At 44.8% G+C, this 23,629-nt stretch overlaps 1 protein-coding gene across 1 annotated transcript; it reads left to right on the top strand.

Annotated features, from left to right (window-relative positions):
• Positions 1-3: 3 nt before the first annotated feature.
• Positions 4-23,629, top strand: CINP (cyclin dependent kinase 2 interacting protein). Its single transcript, XM_077463701.1, has 5 exons — positions 4-111; positions 2,963-3,131; positions 11,132-11,243; positions 19,291-19,420; positions 21,453-23,629. Exons 1-5 carry the CDS (start codon positions 105-107, stop codon positions 21,653-21,655), a joined length of 621 nt encoding a protein of 206 aa, XP_077319827.1. The 5' UTR covers positions 4-104; the 3' UTR covers positions 21,656-23,629.

The raw sequence follows: 23,629 nt of genomic DNA, 5'->3' as shown, positions 1-23,629 counted from the left end.
CTTCCTGTCCCCAAACGGAAGGCGGAAGCGCTGTTTGTTTGTGGAGGGTCACGTGGGCGGTCCGCGCCGTACTGACAGGGGAGTTCCGCGCTCAGGCTGTTGTCATGGAGAGTAAGTGACCCGGGAGACGCGGAGAGGGGAGAGGGAAGGGGGCAGTGGTGGCTGGTGATCAAAATTTTTGGGGGTGCGCAAATTTTTTTTGAAAACAAATCATCAATTGCAGCCACTGTGCCCATCAAACGCAGCCACTGTGCCCATCAAACGCAGCCACTGTGCCCATCATATGCTGCCACTGACCCCGCCCACTCGCCGTTTGCCCGGCACTTACCCTGTCTTGGTGTGGCTGCGACAAGCGGGTCCTCCATGCACCTCCTGCAGTCCTCATCTCCCGTCCTCTGCTTCTGATAGGTGCCCAATAGCGGCGCCTGTCGGTCGTTTCAGGAAATCAGGTGACAGGTAAGAGACCCGAGCATCTGATTGGTGGAGAGGCGGTTTAGTGTTAGGAAAGCGAATATTAATTTGCTTTTCTAACACAGCTCAGTGACCTGCGAGTGCCCAGCATGGCGCTCGCAGATCACCTTTTTTGATGCCTATTAGAGCCTATGGCTCTAATCAGGTGGTTCAAAAAAAAACTGCCCCTGTAATTCAGGGCGCCCTGCCCCCGAAAAGGGGGGTGGCAGGGCGGCATAGATTCATGCAATGAATGAATCTATCCATTAGTCATATAGAGAGGGGGCGGTGCCCGTGCGCCCTTATGGCCACTGGAAGGGGTGTCTATGGCTGGCTGTGCTCTGTGGACTTCTATAGGAGAGATGGGTACTACAGACAGAACATGGATTTTTATTCATTCTACTAGGAGAATTAAAGCCCAACTCCAACCCAAAGATTTCCATTTTTGCACAATTTCTAACAATATTTTAGTTGCTGTCTGTGACAACCCTCCTTTTTATATCCTGGTGTCGCAGCAACAGGAAGTGAGAGGAAAAAAAACCCCGTCCGGTGGTCATGGAGATTATTAAAGTGGTTGTAAACCCTTACAGACAACTTTGACCTACAGGTAAGTCTAGATTAAGGCTTACCTGTAGGTCCAAGAAATATCTCCTAAACCTACACGGTTTAGGAGATATTTGGCAAAAGACAGGCACCGCTGTCTACAGCGCATGCTGTCTACTTTACTGTTGTCTTATTTTTTAATTCAAAAAGTGTATTTTTCCAAAAGAAAAGTGTGCTTGTAAGACCGCAGTGCAAATACGGTGTGACAGAAAGTATTGCAACGACTGCCATTTTATTCTCTTGGGTGTTAGGAAAAAAAATATATAATACTTGGGGGTTCTAAGTAATTTTCTAGCAAAAAACAAACAAACTGTTTTTAACTTGTAAACAACACATCTCAAAAAGAGGCTCGGTCCTTAAGTGGTTAATAGACATTCAAACCCCTTTATGTCAACTTGTGTGCATGTTATCAGGCCAAAATCACCAGGGTATGTAAACTTTTGATCAGGGTCATTTGGGTAGTTTCTGTTGTAATTATGATTGGAAAACAGTAAACACAGTTAATTGGTAATACAAGGCTTCAGCCAAACACTAACCATGAGTGAAAGAAAAGTTTTTGTGTTATCATTCATATTCTCTGAAAAATGGCCAATAAATCATAAATTCTGCCAGAGTATGTAAACTTATGAGCACAACTGTACTGTAGATACAAAATCAAAATATTTTTTATTATTGTCAGAAGGGATGTTTACATTCCTTGTGACAGCAATAAAATGAATCTTTATTTTTATTTTTATAAGGACAATGTAAAAAAAAAAATACATAAAATAAATAAGAAAAAAGGAAGCACATGCGTAAGTTGTGCCCGCAAATGTGTTCAGATCACACATGAGGTATCGCCACGATCATCAGAGTGAGAGCAATAGTTCTAGCAAAAGACTTCCTCTGTTACTCTAACCTTGTAACCGTTAATTTTTTTTTTTTAAACGTCGCCTGTTGAGGTTTTTAGGTACCGTAGTTTGTCACCATTTCACCAGTGTGCGCAATTTCAAAGCTTGACATGTTAGGTATCTATTTACTTGTTACATCATCTTTCACATTATACATAAAAATTGGGCTAACTTTACTGTTTACTTTTTTTAAATTCGTGAAAGTGTATTTTTTCCCCAAAAATTGCGTTTGAAAGACCGCTGCACAAATACTGTGTGACAAAAAAGATTTGCAACGCCATTTTATTCACTAGGGTCTCTGCTAAAAAAAAAAAAATATATAATGTTTGGGGTTCTAAGTAATTTTCTAGCAAAAAATACAGATTTTATCTTGTAAGCATCAAATGTAAAAAATAGGCTTAGGCATAAAAGGGTTAAACTGAGTCAGAGCAGAATATTATTGATTTTTTGCATCGATCTGCAGCAGTGAGATACTTATGAATAGGATCATATTTTGATTGATGAGATTACGCAGTGAAAACAGAGTTGTGAGCGATGATTTCCAATTGTAAGTTATGATCATATGTTAACCATTAAGAAAAATGTCCCATTGATGCAAGTAAGAGGACTGGTTTCCTACTGCTGGTCAGTGGAAGGAAAGTGCCTCCTTGTTGGTGTCACTGGAAGGAATGGTGCCTCCTTATTGGTGTCAATGGAAGGAGTGGTGCCTCCTTGTTGGTGTCATGGAAGGAGTGGCGTCTACTTGTTGGTGTCGGTGGAAGGAATGGCGCCTCCTTGCTGGCGTCAATGGAAGGAGTAGCACCTCCTTGTTAGTGTCGGTGGAAGGAATGGTGCCTCCTTGTTAGTGTCGGTGGAAGGAGTGGCGTCTACTTGTTGGTATTGGTGGAAGGAATGGCGCCTCCTTGTTGGTGTCGGTGGAAGGAATGGCACCTCCTTGTTGGTGTGAGTGGAAGGAATGGTGAAGAGTTATGGAATGGTGAAGTTAGCCAGTAACCTCTTTATATTTCTCTTCTCTGCAGGTAAAAGCCCCGGCTGTGTCACACCTAAGAAGCCGGTTTTAACGGGCAGCGCTAGGAAGGTCAAAGACAATGCTGCAGACTGGCACAACTTGATGCTGAAGTGGGAAAACCTTAATGACAGCGCATTTGGTGCGGCGAGCAAAATCGTCAATTTGAGAATAAGCAACCTGTAAGTCCTGTGAACACGTCAGGCTAAGTTCACCTAAAGTGATAATAAATCTTCACATATACCCAGTGCAGTGACCGGCCTCAGGTGATACACAGAGATGAAACAAATCCTCCTACATAAGTTGTACCTGTTTATCTGCTGCCTCTCTCCTCTACAGCCATTCAAAATCCAGAATTGATGCAGCTTGTCTGAGCTTTCAGAAAGCAGCTGGTGGGGAGCTGATGTCATACACTTTGCAAAGCTCAGTGAGTGGAGTTCTCAGAGCTGATTGGAGGGAAGCGACACCCCACCCAACCCTTTATACAGGAACACATCTGCGGCTGTCAAAGGCTGTGTGCTGGAGGCCCCTCCCCCGTCACCATTTTTCTCTTGGTGTCAGCAAAACTTGTCAGAAGTCATTCATGTTGATAGCAGAGAAAGGAAGCAGCAGACAGGAATGCCAATTAGTGCTCTGGCTTGAGACAAATACACACTAGAGAGGGCTATGCCTTGTTTATATTTCATGTCTGAGGTTTACAAATATGTTGTGTACACCCATGTAAGGGCCATGTTTGCCTGCACAGGGATGCACAGGTGTTCCATGCTTCTGCATGCAGGCAGTCCCATTTATGTCATTTTGGATGCATGTGATTGCCTGTTCCATGAAGTAAATCGCCGCATTGCAAAGAATACCCAATCACGTGCAAGAAAAACAAAAAATAATTTTTGCTTGCACATAATTGGATGATGGAAGTCAGCAGAGCTTCTGCTCATTTACTAAGCTCTGGAGCAACTGCACTTCCACAGGTGGAAACAGTAATTGTTGATGGAAGAATTCCTCCGCTATTGTATCCCGCTGGCGGGGAGCCTTCCCTACCAGCAGAACACAATGGGGTTGATTTACTAAAACTGGAGAGTGCAAAATCTGGGGCAGCTGTGCATGGGAGCCAATCGGCTTCTAACTTCAGCTTGTTCTATTAAAGGAGTTGTAAAGGCTGAAGTTTTTTTTTTGTTTTGTTTTTTCATGCATTAAGATAAAAAGCATTCTGTGTGCAGCAGTACCTGAGCCCCATCTCTATCCAGTAATGTCCACGAATCCCTCGGCTGTCCGGGAATCTCCCTCCAAATAGGCTGAGTCACAGCAGAGGCGCCATTGGCTCCTGTGGCGTTGAATCAAAGTCAGCCAATGAGGGGAAAGAGCGGGTGGGGCCGAACGGCAGCTCCGTGTCTGAATAACCACACGGAGCTGCAGCTCAGGTGCCCCCATAGAAAGCTGCTTGCTGTGGGGACACTCGATAGGAGGGAGGGACCAGGAGAAGCAAAGAGGCACCCAAGAGGAGGAGGAGGATCCAGGCTGTTCTGTGCAAAACCATTACACAGAGGAAGTAAGTATAACATGTTTGTTATTTAAAAAAACAGACTTTACAATCACTTCAATACATGGCAATTTCGCCCCTTCCTGCCCAGGACAATTTTCAGCTTTCAACGCTGTCGCACTTTGAACGACAATTGTGCAATTTTTATTATTTTTTTTCCCCCCACAAATAGAGCTTTTTTTTGGTGATATTTGATCACCACTGGGTTTTTTTTTTTTTGCCAAACTAAAAAGGTTCGGGGTAAAAAAAAGTTTTTCTTTGTTTTGGTTAAAAAAAAATCATTTTTCTCCTTCACTGAGGGGCACTGATAAGTTGGCACTGATGTGTAGAATTGATGTGCACTGATGGGCACCAATAGGCTGTACTGATATGCAGCACTGATGGGCACTAATAGGTGGCTGTTATGGGCACTGACAGGCGACACCGATTTGCACTGACAGGTGGCACTGATAGTGAGGTACTGACAGGTGTCACTGCTGGGCACTGACATCAGTTTCTGAGTAATATTTTAGCAAAAAATACTGATTGTTACATGTAAATAAACAGTTCCAGAAAAGGCCTGGTCTGGAAGTGGAAGCCGGCTTATCTGTATGTACTTCAGTATAGCCGTGTTTAAGTTTTTTTTTTAACCAGAGTAAAGTTTATTGAGCATACATAAAAAAAAAAGACTACAGAGCAATACTCAAACAAAAAAAAAAGGAGGAGGGGGGGAAGGCGCAACAAGCGCCAAGCACCATGAAAAAGAACACAGTCCACGTCAAGCAGAATTGACTAGAAAATACAGTGTACATAGTAGCATGACCACAGGTAATACACATATACATATAACAGAGTCTCAAGGCGAATTTATCAAGGGGGATTATTGCCACCAACTACACACAACGCTTATCCCGTGCAGCAATGAGGACTATTCATCCACTCATCCCAAATCTTATGGAATTTCATAGGGCAACCTCGGTTGGCATAAATGAGTCTCTTATAGGGTAGAGTTTGGTTAACAGCTCTCATCCACTGTTGGAGCGTTGGGGGATCAGGTCTAAGCCACAATCTGGCTATCTGCATCCTGGCAGCAAAGAGGGTCTCCTGTAAGAATATTCTAAGATATTTACTTTCATCTTGAAGGGGAAGGAGACCGAGTATACATTGTCGTGGGCAGAGCGTGAGGGGGGACCCCATATGGTCATGTAGGAACTGGATTATCTGAGCCCAAAACCTCTGGATGGGGGGGCAAGACCAAATGAGATGATAAAATGTACTGGCCCGATCGCCGCAACGGGGACATACAGGGTCAAATCCTTGTCTGTACTTAGATAACCGCCCAGGGGTGACGTAGGCCCGGTGAAGCACGTATAAGTGCGTCAACCTGTCCGACATTTTAGGGGACACCTCCGCCGATACCGATAGTATCTCTCCCCACTGTTCATCCTCCATCGGGCCAACATCAACCTCCCATTTAGGTTTGAGACTATATGCGTGGGCCGTAGCCCGAGGGGTAAGGAGGTGTGCATAAATAGTGGACGTAAGCTTATAAGAGTCATTGCCAAAAACCAGGCCCGCCAAGGGGGTACACTCCAGGATCGGAGGCGAATTCCCAAATTGAGCCTGCAGGGCATGGCGGACCTGAAGGTAACGGAAAAACACCTGATTCGGGAGGCCAAACTCGTCCTTAAGTGCCTGGAATGTCTTAATACCCTGAAGTGTGTAGAAGTGAGAGACATAGATAACCCCTTTACATATCCACAGTTTATAATCCGGGATTCCCAGCAGCTCTGGGATATCAAGGTTATCCCAGAGAGGCGTATGTGCATGCAGGGGGGGTGCCCCGGACCTAGACCGCGCCACACCCCACACTCGGCAGTGGTGCGCAATCATGGCACGCTGGCAGTTCGTAACAGGGCTAGCTCTATGCTTGCAAAAAAGGATTTGAAAGGGGTGCGCAATGATATCCGCCACCGAGGTGCATACCAGGAGGGAGTACCTCAGCTTGTCATGCATGTTCAGGTAGTAAAAATGAGAGAGTTGAGAGGCCAGGTAATACGTCTCTAGGTCGGGAAGCGCAGCGCCGCCAAGACGGACCGGACATTTGAGGGTCTGCCAGGCCAGCTTGTGCCTGGAAGAGCCCCAAACAAAGGAGTTAAGGATCGATTCCATATCACGGAATAGCCGCGACGGTATACGGATTGGGGCATGCCAAAAAACGTACAGGAGTTTGGGGAGGAGAATCATTTTGAAAAGACCCAAGCGGCCCATGACCCCGAGAGGGAGCCTGGACCAAACCTGGGTCTTCCGTTTCAACAGGTGAAAAAGGGGCTCGAGGTTGAGATTAATGTAGTCCGTGAGGGAACGAGAGCAGTGAATGCCGAGGTACTTAATGCGGTCCGTGCGCTCGAGAGGCAATGAGGCCTGCGTACACGTGGGGGCGGCGAGGTCGATAGGGAGAATTTGTGATTTAGACCAATTAATGCGAAGACCCGAAAAAGCCCCAAAACGACCAACCACCTCCAAAACCGCCGCCAAGGAGGGGCCGGCATCCTCCAGATATAGCATCATGTCATCCGCATAGAGGCTAAGTACCTCCGACAGCTGGCCCTTGCGGAGACCGTGGATATCCGGGTGTGCTCTGATGGCCAGAGCCAAGGGCTCCACCGCCAGCGCGTACAGCATGGGTGAGATGGGGCATCCCTGGCGGGTGCCCCGTTTCAAGGGGAAGGGACTAGAGATCTGACCATTGACGAGAACTCGGGCAGTGGGGGCCTGATAGAGAAGCTGTATCCAGCGCACAAATTTAGGGCCAAAGCCATAGCTGTGTAAGCACTCCCACAAATACCCCCACTCCACCGAGTCAAACGCCTTTGCGGCATCCAGACTAACAACCACCCTAGTACCCACATTGTCATGGGAAGCTTGTAGATTCATAAACAGTCTGCGTAAGTTGAAGGCCGTGTTTTTGCGGGGCATAAAGCCGGTCTGATCAGTGTGTATGAGATGGAGTATCACCTTATTAAGTCTGAGGGCGAGAATTTTGGCCAAAATCTTCACGTCCAGCTGTAGGAGCGAGATGGGGCGGTAGGAGTCAGGGTAGAGAGGGTCCTTGCCAGGTTTAGGGATTAGGACAAGCAGCGCCTCACTCATGGAGCGGGGGAGTACACCGGTGTCAAAAATGTGATCGTACAGCTGGCGGAGCCTAGGGAGTAGGGTCTCCTGAAACTGATTATAAAACTCCCTGGGGAGGCCGTCTGACCCCGGGGCCTTAGAAGGTGGCAAGCATGCTATAGCCTCCGCTATGCAGTCCTCGGTAATAGGAGCCTCCAAAAGCTCCACCTGCGAGTCGGTGAGGGTAGGGAAATCCACCGTCTGCAGCAGGGCACGCAAGTCGTCCAAGGAGCCGGAGGCCTCAGAAGTGTACAGGTCAGCAAAAAAGCGCCGAAACTCCTGAGCTACCTCCTGTGGATCCGACAGCGTGATTCCCGCCGCAGATATGAGCTGGACCACAACCGGGGGGCCGTGATCCAGGCGAGCCAAGTAAGCCAGCAGACCCCCTGCCCTCTCCCCATATTCATAGACTTTTTGTTTGGTAAAAAAAAACTTTCTCCCCGCTCTATCCAGGTGTAACTGGTCAGTGAGCCTAGACTGCAGCCTTAGCTTAGAGGAGTTGGAGGGGGTGGGATGTGCCAAAAATGCGCCTTCCAGGTCCACCAGCAGCTTTTCAGCTTGCTGGATAGCGAGCCCCGAGGATTTCTTAAACTGGTTAATGCGTGTGGACATAAACATACGGGCATGCAATTTAAAAGCCTCCCAAACCAGCCCGAATGGTGCAGAGTCCGCATTTGTCTGAAAATAATGAACCCATTCCCTCTGGACAGCCTCCAAATCAGGGAGAGCCGTCAGCCAGAACGGGTTCAACCTCCACAAGCGGGAAGCCGGTGCGGAGGGCAGGCGGAGCCGAGCCCAGCACGGCGAATGATCAGACAAGACCCTAGTCCCAATCCCCGCATCCAAAAGACACGGAAGGAGGGTAGGGGAGCACAGAATCAGGTCTATCCTGGACATTGCATCACGCGCTGGCGTGAAACAGGAATACTCCCTACGAGAGGGGTGTTTATACCTCCAGACATCCGTCAGAGCAAACTCGGCTAAGAAATTGCCGAACCTGGTCCGATCCGGGGGAGAGGAGGGGGCTTGGGAGCGGGTGAGTCTGTCCAAGGCAGGGGACACTACGGAGTTAAAGTCACCCAACCATAGCGACGGCAACGTGGGGTGCCGTAACATAAAATTAACACCGTGCTGGAGGACCTCAAACTGGAAGGGTGGGGGAATGTAAAAAGCTAATAGCAAAAATTCAAGACCCCCTGCCGTGATGTGCAGAAATAAATAGCGACCCCGCCTGTCAGAGCATAAATCGTGAAGGCAGAACTGAACGGACTTGGCTACAAGGACAGCTACCCCGCTGGAATTACTAGTAAAGGGGGCATGGTACATCCACCCCACCCAAGGTTTTTTAAGGGATAGCTGTAACTGACCCGTGATATGTGTCTCAGTAAGTACCATGATGTCAGCCCGCATCTGTTTAAGATGGGAGAGTACCGCGACCCTCTTTGATTTTTCCCGCAGGCCACGCACGTTCCACGTGACTACCTTAAGGGAAGCCATAACGACTGGAAGGTGCAGTTCAGGAATAAGGAGACAAAAGGTGGCCTCAAAGACCCAGCGACCCCCGTCGAGGAGCCCCTGCGAGGGAAAGCAGCTAAGGCAGCCACGCCACCACCACCCTGCGCAGGGGCTGCCCGATCAGCAGATACCAAGGTCAGGGATAACCTCCGCAGTAATGAGGGCGCGGGGGCAAGCAAAGGGACAATTAGCTGACATGAATTAGAGAATACAAACAAAAAAAGCATGGTGCATAAACATTAAACTGAAACTAAAACAGGTAAAATAAAGCAGAACAGTGCCTACACTGGACCGGCAAGGCAGGCAAAACACACAGTAGTCCACTAACCACAGGGGTACTGGGGCCGGCCAGGGAAACACACCTTGGAGTGACATGAGGGGCCGTGCCCGGCCATCTCGGGCCGCAGGAGGAAAATCCAGATCCGCAGGGCGAGAACGGCCAGACACATTCCCAGACGGGGGAAGGGGCGAACAAGAGTCAACGGTGCTGTGCAGCCGGGTAGGGGGACACGGCATGGAAAAGTCTCAGTCAAAACCGGTGTCCATTTTCCCGGCTGCCAAAATGTCTAGGGAACGGTGGGACCCATGTGTAGCAAAACAAAAGGGAGAACATGCGACTGAAGCATGGGCATGCAAATGTTGAGCAGAGGCACACAGGAGCATGAAAGAGGCAACCAGGGATCAAGGAAAGGGAGGGGGCCAGCAAAACAGGAGAAGGTAGCAGAGGTGCAAAGTTACTCACTGCATGGGGTGAAGCCGGCCTTCATATGGAAACATTGCAGACAGGGCCAAGGCGCTCGGAGGCCATCAGTCAAACAGGGGCATCATCCGGGCGTTGTTCCAGCCAGGAAAGGGCAGCCGAGGGATCCTCAAAAAAGTGAGCTTTGCCATCCCGCACTACACGGAGCCGTGCAGGGAACATCATGGCGTATACCAGGTGGCGGGTGCGGAGCTGTCGCTTGACTTCCGTGAATTGAGCCCTCTTTTTCTGGATCTCCGCAGAAAAGTCTGGGAACACCGCGATACGCTTATCTTCATAGGGGATGTTACCTTTCTCCCTGGTGAGGCGTAGAACCGCGTCCCGGTCGCAGTAATTAAGCATCTTCGCGATAAAAGTGCGTGGTGGAGCACCAAGAGGCGGGGGTCTAGAGGCCAGGCGGTGGGCACGCTCGACCGCAAAGGTAAGTGAGAAGGCCTCACGACCAAAGTTGGCGATCAGTAGACGCTCTAGGAATGCTGGGGGGTCATTGCCTTCTGCCTTCTCAGGTAGCCCCACAAAACGAAGGTTGGAACGTCTCATCCTGTTCTCGAGCTCATCCTGCTTAGCCAGGACAGCGGATAACTGGTGCTGCATTCTTTCGGTGGATATTTGGAGGGGGGGGATGTCATCCTCCACCTGGCCCAGCCTGCGCTCCGTCTCCCCGACCCTCTCGCGTAGCTTATGCAGGTCCTGGCGAATGAGGGAGATGTCGACCTTCACCTCCTCGATCCTGGAGGTGAGGGAAGTGCGGCAGAGGGTTACAGCCTCAAGGATGCGCCCTGTATCGCCCGAAGGAGGATTGTCAGCAGCCGGGCCCGGAGCGACGCCATCTTCCTCCACGAGGTCCGGAGCATCAGCACGGAACCTTCCCAGCTTCGCGAGGGCTCCCTGGGACTTTTTCGGCGGCGACATTCGGGCACACGGTGCTCCCGGTGGAGATAGTGCTGTTCACCGGGTGAAGGATCCGATGGGGTCCGCAAGGATAAAAGAACGGATAAGGGGCAGCCGGAGCTCACAGAAAGAGCGTCCTACTGCAGGCCACGCCCCCCGTGTTTAAGTTTTAATTGGATTCTGGAGGCGCAGAATTCTATTTTCACTAAATGTAGATATATTGAATGGCTCTGAACACAGCTAATCATAGTCATACCATTGAGAAATCATTAACTGCATTTATATGTGTATCATGCATAAATCTCCATGAATCCTTTTTCTTACAGATCGTATGAGAAGATGTTAGTAGATGATACTTTACAAGGTAATGAGAGTGCTAAGGATAAAGAGGAGCTGGAAAAGAAGTGCTCAGAACTGGTGGACATATTGGAAAGCATGGTATGTATGTACTTCATGTAACCCAAAAAAATACAGCGCTATTCTTGAATAAAATATTGACAAATAAATTATATGAAATATTATACCGTGAGTGCAGCAGCAACTTTATAAGTGAGATACCCACAAAACAAATCCTAGTTAATTTTCAAAAAAAGCTGCGCTAGAAAATGACCCAAAAAATATTTGTGAAAAATAAATACAATAAATAAAAATAAATAAATAGAGGAATATATCTAACAATATTTAAGCAAAATATAATCCAAAGTATGTGTATATTAAAAAATTAGTCCATATCACCATCTACACCAAAAGATTATGTTATATAATGAATATATTCTTTTTGATTGTAGTCTCCACCGTGTAACACACCACACCGGTAAGAGAAAAGGTGTCCTCAAAGATGCAGAGACAGATTTCCACCACCAATATTACTGCCGCTTACCAGCTAGACTGGTCCCATCACAGAGACCAGATATGGCCAAAAGAGAAACACTCCTTCTGCGCATGGACCACCAGGAAGATAAATCTCAGTTCAGGTGTTTGGAAAGATCCTACGGCCACAGCACTCATTGCCCGGCACATACAGAAACGTCACCGCGTTCCACGCTGAACCCGGAAGCGACGGGCAGCGTTTACGAAGCCGGCCGGCAAACTTGTTTGTAACACAGCGAACTGTTTTTTCAGCTTGATATAAGTGCAACCTTTTATCTATTTTATTAAACTTAAGAATTTACTACACTATGGCGACCCTTTTTGTTTCTGTATGTGCCAGGCAATGAGTGGTGTGGCCGTAGGACCTTTCCAAACACCTGAACTGAGATTTATCTTCCTGGTGGTCCATGCGCAGAAGGAGTGTTTCTCTTTTGGCCATATCTGGTCTCTGTGATGGGACCAGTCTAGCTGGTAAGCGGCAGTAATATTGGTGGTGGAAATCTGTCTCTGCATCTTTGAGGACACCTTTTCTCTTACCGGTGTGGTGTGTTACACGGTGGAGACTACAATCAAAAAGAATATATTCATTATATAACATAATCTTTTGGTGTAGATGGTGATATGGACTAATTTTTTAATATACACATACTTTGGATTATATTTTGCTTAAATATTGTTAGATATATTCCTCTATTTATTTATTTTTATTTATTGTATTTATTTTTCACAAATATTTTTTGGGTCATTTTCTAGCGCAGCTTTTTTTGAAAATTAACTATGTATGTACTTCAACATCATAACCCATGAATCATTTTTGGTTTCATGTGAAAGGGTTTGGCTCACGCTAATCAATAAACATAGGTATAAAAAAAATCAAATAAATGGTGCTGCGCTCCCTTAAAAATGAAATTTAGTAAATAAATTAATCTAAAGTGTCTAGTGCTAACAATTAATTATACATATAGCAACCAGTGAATTCTAACCCAGCTAACGTGACCAATCGTGATCAGTGATTAAAGTGTCTTGTGCTGAAATACAATAAACATATAATATATGTGCAATATTAAAATATCTAGTAATACATAAATTCAAAATCGCATGAACCAGTGGAGGTATATAATGCAGGCAAACCAATACCTCACAAAACGTAGTTGATATAGCAAACTATATTAGCATATATGTGAATCACGCAGTGCAATTCAAACAAAATAAAAAAGTCTCTTAAAATGCAACATAATATAAAGTGACATGTGATCCGTAAAGTGCTTCTCCAAATAACAGGTGCCAGCAAAAACACACAGTGTGTACACGCTCTTGTGTCTCTTCAGTGTCCCACACACATCGAATAAGGTGGCCCCTTACCTTACTGCTGTAAGGCAAACAGCACACAGAGGACAAGATCTCAAGCAATCCAAACGGTGTACCCCTAATTCCAAATTAAGGGTCTCGTCCCCACATCAGTATGTTATAATGGCAGGATCTCACAAAAAAGGAAAGGGAAGGCTCCAATAGTGAAGTACATATATACTCTTTAATTCTTAAAATCAGCAAAATGGAGAGGTACTCACAAACAGTAAGTCAATAATTCGCAAAATACACACAGCCGAGCGTTCCGTTCGTGTCTCGGGCGTGACTTCCGGTATCCAAAATTCCTCCTATTCCGACGCGTATCGTCATGTGTCACATGACTTCATCAGGGAAGTCATGTGACACATGACGATACGTGTCGGAATAGGAGGAATTTTGGATACAGGAAGTCACGCCCGAGACACGAACGGAACGCTCGGCTGTGTGTATTTTGCGAATTATTGACTTACTGTTTGTGAGTACCTCTCCATTTTGCTGATTTTAAGAATTAAAGAGTATATATGTACTTCACTATTGGAGCCTTCCCTTTCCTTTTTTGTGAGATCCTGCCATTATAACATACTGATATGGGGACGAGACCCTTAATTTGGAATTAGGGGTACACCGTTTGGATTGCTTGAGATCTTGTCCTCTGTGTGCTGTTTGCCTTACAGCAGTAAGGTAAGGGGCCACCTTATTCGATGTGTGTGGGACACTGAAGAGACACAAGAGCGTGTACACACTGTGTGTTTTTGCTGGCACCTGTTATTTGGAGAAGCACTTTACGGATCACATGTCACTTTATATTATGTTGCATTTTAAGAGACTTTTTTATTTTGTTTGAATTGCACTGCGTGATTCACATATATGCTAATATAGTTTGCTATATCAACTACATTTTGTGAGGTATTGGTTTGCCTGCATTATATACCTCCACTGGTTCATGCGATTTTGAATTTATGTATTACTAGATATTTTAATATTGCACATATATTATATGTTTATTGTATTGCAGCACAAGACACTTTAATCACTGATCACGATTGGTCACGTTAGCTGGGTTAGAATTCACTGGTTGCTATATGTATAATTAATTGTTAGCACTAGACACTTTAGATTAATTTATTTACTAAATTTAATTTTTAAGGGAGCGCAGCACCATTTATTAGATTTTTTTTATGCTTTTCAGTGGTAGGGTCTATACCTCTGTCGGTGTTTTGCTGCAACCCACTCTTAATTGGTAGTTAGATTTTATATATGATAGCGCGGGGATACTCTTATTTCAATAAACATAGCTACATATAGAGGAAAATCTGAAGAATCCGGACAGCTGCACTCTGAAAAGTCATCCATCTTTATCCACTTGCCATCCACCTTATAGCAGGCAGCAAAGTGGTTGCGATATCCTGACCGGACGTTGCCAGGATATCAAGCTGATGCGCTCGCCCCGGGGGGCACGTATTGTGGCGATCATTGTTGCGGTGTCAGTCTGACCAGTTCGGTTGTATTGGCCGCTTTTATAATGGAAACACTCAAAATAGTGTAGCGAACCGTTCCGCTCAGTGGAAACGAGGTATTAGTGATGCATAGTAGCCCATTATGCTTTACCTTTGCAGGGAAACAAAGAGGAAGTAAAACCCATCAGGGTTTACTTCCACTATAACCACTTCAGCCCCAGAAGATTCGGAACTGCGTCGTTTTAACTAACAATTGCGCGGTTGTGCGACTTGGCTCCCAAACAAAATTGACATAATTTTTTTTCCCCCACAAATATAGCTTTCTTTTGGTGGTATTTGACATTTTTTTTGTTTTTAAACATCACTGTGGCATTGTGGGCATATAGCCCCAAAAAATATTTATTTTTCCTCAGTTTAGGCCGATATGTATTTTTCTACATATTTGTGGTAAGAAAAATCGCAGTAAGCGTTTTTTGATTATAAACACTTGTAGTTATAGCGTCTACAAAATAGGGGATAGTTTTATGGCATTTTTATTGATTTTTTTTTTTTTTTTTTACTAGTAATGGCGGCAATCAGCGTTTTTTTTTTTTTTTGCAGAAGAAGTTTATTAAAAGTAATAAGTACAGCATGCATAACATCACATATTTGCATACATTCTTGGTAAGGAAAAACATGAACGTTTTGTAACAATACATGTCTCCGAAGCTTATTCCTTAAGGCATAACCGGTTTTCAAAGATATTTAACAACAAACTGAGCCTTAAACATATACTCGTTTGACCTAAGTGTAAATGGGCTATTCTCAATTGTCTTATTTGGTATAATACACTCTGGTGGATCAGTGATTTTTATCATGACTGCCACATTATGGCGGACACATCAGACAATTTTGACACATTTTTGGGACTATTGGCATTAATACAGCGATCAATGCTAAAAAAAATTGCATTGATTACTGTAAAAACTTCACTGGCAGTGAAGGGGTTAACCATTAGGTGGCACTGTAGGGGTTAAGTGTGTCCTAGGGAGTGATTCTAACTGGGGGGGGGGGTGGGGGGTGGGATGTGTGTGACATGCCACTGATCACTGCTCCCGATTACAGGGAGCGGTGATCAGTGACAGTGTCACTAGGCAGAACGGGGAGAGGCTTGTTTACATTAGCATCTCCCCGTTCTTCTTCACCGTGAGACAATCGCGGGTATGCCCGCGGACATCGAGTCCGCAGGACTAGCAGTCACAGAGCTCCCAGTGAGCGCGCCCGCAAGCCGCCTCTTAAAGGGCAATGTACGGGTATGTTAATCTACCTGTACATGCCCTTCTGCTGCAGTATATCTACGTGAAGCGGTCGGGAAGTGGTTAAAGAAGGTGAGAATGTGCGCTGCATTTTGACATTTCATCAGTTGCCGCATCACGAATGTTAATTCTAGATTACAAATGGTAGTTTACAAGACCGGATTCAGTCTTCAGATTTCCCAGTCGTTCCTTGATTCCGAGCATGTGTGTTTGTACTTTCGACTTTTGTGTGACGATTTCTGCACTGATGATCTAAAAATCAGATGTTGAGTTCACATCCAACAAAAACGTTATAGCCTGCAGATCCAGCTTTTGTCTGATGTAAAAGTCAAATTGTCTGTCGAATGCACCGTACTATCGATTCAAAAATCCACAGACAGCTCATCTTCAGACTTTTCCCTTCTGATTTTCGTACCGTGTATACGAGGCCTAAGACTGGGATGCCATTAAAATTCATGTGCGTTTTTAAAGGCAGGAGTCCCAATACTTTTGGTAATATTGTGTATATGTACATGATCCTGTGCACAATGGTCACCCTGTAGCAGTAAAACTGGTATAGGCCTGTCAGCAAATGGTTAAATAAAGATACAGTGCCTTGGAAAAGTATTCATACCCCTTGAAATTTTCCACATTTTGTCATGTTACAACCAAAAATGTAAATGTATTTTATTGGGATTTTATGTGATAGACCAACACAAAGTGGCACATAATTGTGAAGTGAAAGGGAAATGATAAATGGTTTTCAAACTTGTTAACAAAAAAAATGTGAAAAGTGTGGTGTGCATTTGTATTCAGCTCTCTTTACTTTGACTAAAATCTAGTAGTGGAACCAATTGCTTTCAGAAGTCCCCTAATTAGTAAATAGAGTCCACCCGTGTGTAATTTAATCTCAGTACAAATACAGCTGATCTGTAAAGCCCTCAGAGGTTTATTGGAGAACTTTAGTGAACAAACAACATCATGAAGGCCAAGGAACACACCAGACAGGTCAGGGATAAAGTTGCGGAGAAGTATAAGGCAGGGTTAGGTTATAAAAAAATATCCCAAGCTTTGAACATCTCACGGAGCACTGTTCAATCCATCATCCGAAAATAGAAAGAGTATGGCACAACTGCAAACCTACCAAGACATGGCCGTCCACCTAAACTGACAGGCCGGGCAAGAAGAACATTAATCAGAGAAGCAGCCAAGAGGCCCATGGTAACTCTGGAGGAGCTGCAGAGATCGCCACAGCTAGGTTGGAGAACCTGTGCACAAGACAACTATTAGTCGTGCTCTCCACAAATCTGCCCTTTATGGAACAGTGGCAAGAAGAAAGACATTGTTAAAAGAAAGAAGTCATAAGAAGTCCTGTTTGCAGTTTGTGAGAAGCCATGTGGGGGACACAACAAACATGTAGAAGAAGGTGCTCTGGTCAGATGAGACCAAAATTGAACATTCTGGCCTAAAAGCAAAAAGATATGTGTGGCAGAAAACTAACATTGCACATCACCCTGAACACACCATCCCCACCGTGAAACATGGTGGTGGCAGCTTCATTTTGTGGGGATGCTTTTCTTCAGCAGGGAAAGGAGAGCTGGTCAGAGTTGATGGGAAGATGGATGGGGCCAAATAAAGGGCAATCCTAATTCCCAATTCTTTCTCATCCATTTGGTGACACGCCAACTTTTCTCGAACGGACCGGAACGGACGACGTTCAAGGAGCACCCGAAGGTGTGGGTCATTTTTTACCTTCCTATCCGGAAAGGTGATTCGAGTCATCCATCTACACGAGGAGTGTCGGAGGAACGATCTTGTCCGATCCCAACATTTGGGGAGTTCGTATTTGCGCACACTAAAGGTGGCTCTGGTAAGCCTTTATTACTTACTTAAACTGTAGAGTGAAAGAATTTACGTGGTCAAGCACCTACACCAGTGACACCTGGGACCAATTTTAAAGCTTCATTCACGTTCATCTTTAAAGTTCCATTCACGTTCTACCCAATGAACTTATATCTTCACATTTATGAGGCCTTGTAAATCACTTCATTTATCCAAAGCATGGGATTTGTTTTGATTTATTTTTCATTTTTGTTGTTTGTTTTTCTCACTTAATCACTAGGTTGTGCTTCACAGCACTAAGCTGTAGTTTAAACAATATTTTTTTCCTTCTAAAAGTTTTTTTTGATCCTTTTTTGGTTCAATAGCCCATTTTTTGTTTATTGCACATTATGCACATGTGTATTGTTTATTATTGATGTTTTACTTTTTGAAAACATTAACTTTGAACGTTTCTTTCCCTGATTTATTGTTTCACTACATTCAGTCACGTGTTATACATTAAGCGCTGCACTGTTTTTTATATTTCTTTTTTTTTATATTTTTTTTATATTTCTGTTTATTGGACCTAGTATCTGGTTTTTTGTGCTCAGCTGCTATTTTCTTCATTGATTTTTTCCATATCAATTATTCTATTTTTTTACCAAGCGCAAGTTTCACTCCTTTTGTTTTTTTCTAGAAGAAAACCTGTTATGCCCTGTACACACGAGCGGAATGTCCGACAGAAAAAGTCCAACTGAAGCTTTTCATCGTATATTCCGATCATATGTATACCACATCGGACTTTTTATTGCGAAAATTTTGACGTACCTAGGAATAGAACGTTTTACATATTTCCAAATGAACCAATTCCTAAGGGGAAAACCGCTAGTCTGTATCCTGTTCCAACGGACAAAAAACGACGCATGCTCTGAAGCAAGTATGAGATGGAGGCTATTGGCTACTGGCTATTGATCTTCCTTTTCCTAGTCCCGTCGTACATGCTGTACATCACCGCGTTCTTAACGATCGGACTTTGGTGTTCGGTGTTTGTGTTGGTGTTTGGTGTTGGTATTCCGACTGGAAAAATTGGTCGTGTGCATGCGCCATTAGAGTCTGAAAAAGACTTGAGACTGGGGTGGAGGTTCACCTTCCAGCAGGACAACAACCCTAAACATACAGCCAGAGTTACAATGGAATGGTTTAGATCAAAGCATATTCATGTGTTAGAATGGTGCAGTCCAGACCTAAATCCTATTGAGAATCTGTGGCAAGACTTGAAAATTGCTCTTCACAGACGCTCTCCATCCAATCTGACAGAGCTTGAGATATTATGCAAAGAAGAATGTGCAAAAAATGTCCCTCTCTAGATGTGCAAAGCTGGTAGAGACATCCGCAATAAGACTTGCAGCTGTAATTGCAGTGAAAGGCGGTTCTACAAAGTATTGACTCCGGGGGGCGCCAAACAAATGTACCCCACACTTTTCACATATTTATTTGAAAAAAAAAAAAATGTGAAAACCATTTATCATTTTCCTTTCACTTCACAATTATGTGCCACTTTGTGTTGGTCTATCACATAAAATACATTCACGTTTTTGGTTGCAGCACAACAAAATTTTGAAAATGTCAAGGGGTGTGAATACTTTTTCAAGGCACTGTAGCTGACAGTTTTCTCTCAATGCTTCCAAATAATTTATATTATTTTTTAACCCCCAGCAACAAATACAAATGAAGATGGAAAAACTGACGTCGACATTTAAAGGAGTGTGCGATCTGGAGGCTTTTCAGTGCCGTGGTGAAACACCTTGTCCTGTACTATTCCATACCTGGCCTACTTCACTTTTCTGTGAGCAGTTCATTGTTTGTATTTCTGATTACATGATTTTCTCATTTCTTTTCTGTCTATGTCTGTCAGTGTTTTCAGCATCAGGTAAGAACAGGCATAGGGGGATATTTACAAAAGGCAAATCCACTTTGCACTACAAGTGCAAAGTGCACTTGAAATTGCAGTCGCTGTAATTCTGAGGGGTAGATATGAAATGAGGGGAAGCTCTGCTGATTTTATCATCCAATCATGTGCAAGCTAAAATGCTGTTTTTTTTTTTTTTCCTTGCATGTCCCCCTCAGATCTACAATGACTGGACTACCACTTGTATCGCAAAGTGGATTTGCCTTTAGTAAATAACCCTTTAGTGTTTGGATGGATGACTCTTAAAAGTTGTACTTTTAAAGGTTTCCCCCACACTCTGACGTGGCAATCGCCTACCTAAATGCTAACCTTCAGCCCTGGTTCACATTGATGCGATTTGAAATGTCAAAGCGGTGGCAATTGCTGGCGTCCCAATCAGCGCCGCACCGATTCCCAAAAGTGGTTCTGTACTACTTTTGGCGATTTGGGGGGGGGGGGGGGGTGTCCGATTTCTATTGACATCTGTGCAGAAACCTGCACAGATGTCTCTGAAATCGCCCCTGAAGTCGGGACTGACATTCGGAAGTGAAATTGTGCATGTTCAGCTGAACTTGTGCAATTTCATTCCCGCAGGTCAGTGTGAACCAAGGCTCAACCCCACTTCTGAGTTTTTCTTCACTATACAGCCATGTATGGTGCTACACAACCTTTGCATGGAAAAAAAAAAAAAGGCCCAGCTGCATCCAACTCATACTGCTTGCCCCTCACTAACCAACAACATGGTCGCCTCCAAGGCGGTGACAACTTTTTTCCTCCTTACCCGGTGTTCTGTCCAACCAGCTAACTGGTTGTGTACCATAGTGTATACGCTGCCGGTGTTGTGTGAAAACAGCCAGCCAGTCAAAATCTCCAATTATTGCTACAGGAGTGCCCGGAAGTGACGTGGTTGGAGATTTTGGCAAGTTGGAGTTTCGGCAGAACACCGGCTGCTCCCTCCACAGCCCAGCACTCCAGTGAGCATGGAGGTGGCAGAGCAGAGAGCTGGTAAAAAAAAAAAAGTGTCACCAGCTCTCAGGGAGCCCTGAGAATCAAGCGAGCTGTGGTGTTTGATCGTTCAGTTGTCAGTGTTAGAGCCGGTGTTCTGCCTAATGGAGTCCGGCCATCCATATGTGTCCGCTCCGTACTGCGCATGCGCAGTACGGAGCAGACGAAGCTTCGGAAAATCTCCGAAGCTGAACGGCGCCTGCGCCGTGAGTGGAGGAGGTAGCCGCACTATCCAAGCGGACATAGGGTTTAGAATTTTAGAGGGCCCCTCGCGGGCGAGCTTCGCTCGCCACGCTTCGGGCTCGGCCTCGCTGCGCTCGGCTCTTTTTTATTCTAACTCTATGTCCACTTGGATAGTGGGGTTAGAACCTGGACTCACGGCGCAGGCGCCGTTCGTCCTCGGCAATTTTCGGAATCTGTGCTCCTGTGTACTGCGCATGCGCAGTACGCAGGGGACAGCGTCTGATGGAGGACCCTATTTGACAAGACACCGGCAGGGGACAGATGCTGCATCCAACTAGGTAAGTATGATTCTGGGGGGGGGGAAACGGAAACCTCATACTTCTCTTTTAAATGACAGGATACTCATTTGGTATGAAAAATGAACAGTAGACTATCTCATGAAAGTGATAGTTGCCTGGCTGTTTCTGGCTTCAGTACGTTCTGATTCACTGACCAGAACAAGCATGTAGCCAGTAAAGTCAGAACTCTTGACTTGCATTCTTGTTCTATGTCATCAATTAATTCAGAGATCGTTGGATCAGCACGGCAGCCAGAAATTGAACATCAACAGGTGCACCCCCCCCAGATAAGAACTGTAGAAGTAGATCTATTCAATGTACCAACAGGAATTGTTTAGGACCCTATCGCACTAGCAGTCCTGTCACAGTTATCATTGTAAGCCAATCTATTTTTTATTTTTCAGATGAAACCTCGCAGAAAATGTCAGACATGTACAAGAAGGAAATGGCACTTAAGCGCACAATTGTCAGTGAAATAGCGCACACTCCCGATCAGGACCTGCTCATGGTCTATCTGTCTTGTTGGCTGTATCAACCATATGTAGACAACAGTATCAAAGTCCTGCTGGAAAGCATGCTGATGGAAACGGGCCACAGGACCATTTAACACTGTCCAAGGAGAATTCAATAGGCTGGAAACTGTTAAAGAGGAGCTCCAGGCCCCACCCCCCCCCCCCAAAAAAATTAAAAGTCAGTAGCTACAAGTACTGTAGCTGCTGACTTTTAATATTGGGGTGCTTACCTGTCCAGCAATCCAGTGGTGTTCTTACCCGAGCCAATTTTTCAATCTGCTATTGGGCACTGGTGCCGCCATTTTGACTAACATAAACCGGCAGTGAAGCCTTGCGGCTTCACATCTGGTTTCCTACTGTGCTTTGTAAATGTGCTGGCTGCTGGAAAAGGAGGGAGAAGGGGGGGCAAACTGACCCCAAAAGGTGCCAAATGTGGCAACGGAGAGGGAGCTTCCCCTTTTTGAGTGGAGCTCTGCTTTAAGTCAACTGTATGGCCAATAGAGAAGTCTGAGGACACTTTATTATGACATTATGAAGGCGCTTGCTTGGCATCCCATTAAAAAAAAAAACATGGACATCAATATAATTCCCCCTCTGTGGTTATAACACCCTTTGCTCTCCTGGGAAGACTTCCTACAAGATTTTGGAATGGGAATTCGGGGGCCATTTGTGAAGTTGGGTACAGATGGTGGATGGGAAAACCTGGCTCAAAATTGATGTTCCAATTCATCGCATCAATGTTCAGTAGGGTTGAGGTCATGGCTTTGTGCAGGCTAAGTTCACCTTTTATAAAAAAAAATAATAAATGCAATTTTTTTTTATGCGGGTAAAAAACAAAAATGTACATTTACTATTTTTTGTTTTAGGAGCCTGAAAAGGATTGCACTAGTGATTAGGTCGTGGGTGCCATGCAGGTCTTTTGCAGACTGTCCGTGTAAGCTGTCTGCCCTGATCTATGATCTACATCATATGAGCAGGCTGCTTTAAAGCCTCATACACACGATCGGATTTTCCACAGACAGAACCTCAGACTTTTGCCTGAAGGGCGTTGGCCAGGAACTTGTCTTGCATACAAACGGCAAGGAATTGTCGTCCAACAAACACAAACGTAGTGATGTACTACAAGCTGATAAAGAGGAAGATCAATTGTCATGAGCCACCCTTTGGGCTCCTTCTGCTAATTTCGTGTTAGTAGAAGTTTGGCGAGTGTCGATTCTCACTTTTCAGTTCGTTTATGAACGGCCGTTCATCAACCAGACATGTTGCGGAATCGGAGGAGATAACGTGTTATTTATTATTGTCCTTGGAGTTATTGCTTTGACCCAAGTCCAAGAACAGGAGGAGGAGTTCTTGGACCAAAAATTGGTTGCTTTATTATTCGTGACCAATTATGTCATATGCCTTTGTTGCTGGAGCTCCAGAAGAATAATCCAGATGTTTTTCGGAATTCTTGCTGGAGGGCGGACCCCTGCTTTCACCAACTATTGGCATTGTTTACTCCCTCTATTAAGAAGCAGGACACATGCCTGAGGCTTTTATTTAATTTTTTGGCTGAATAATGATTTGATTTGGTATACAGTGCAACCTTGGATTACAAGCATAATCCATTCCAAGAAAACGTTTGTAATCCAATGCACTCGCATATCAAAGCGAGTTTCCCCATAGAAGTCAATGGAAACAAAGATAATTTGTTCCACCTTGACTTCTATTACATGCAATACCGCAAATAGCCAAAGGTGGGGGGGGGGGCCGGAGAGCCTTCAGAACAGAGTATTTCCAAAAGGCTCCGAACCATTCCAAGTGTCCCCAGCGCCCCTGCACCTCTGCCCAAATTCAGTACTGCACCGCCCATTAGCTTGAATTCTGCTCGTTTTGCAAGACAACGCTCACAAACCAAGTTAGAATTTAAAAAAAAAAAAAAGTAGCTCGTTAACTGCATTATTTGTAAACCAAGGTTCCACTGTATTTTTGGATGCATAGAATGCACTTATTGGTTAAGTTCTATTGGCAGATAGCATGTATAATTTTTTTTATTTTAGTTATGCACAATAAAAAGTTGAGGAGAATAA

The sequence above is a fragment of the Lithobates pipiens genome, unplaced genomic scaffold, assembly GCF_037356315.1.
Source record: "Lithobates pipiens isolate NorthernLeopardFrog02 unplaced genomic scaffold, aLitPip1_a1.2 Scaffold_30, whole genome shotgun sequence".
NCBI lineage: Eukaryota > Metazoa > Chordata > Amphibia > Anura > Ranidae > Lithobates > Lithobates pipiens.
The sequence above is the reverse complement of the archived record's forward strand: the minus strand, read 5'-3'. Positions and strand labels throughout refer to the sequence as shown.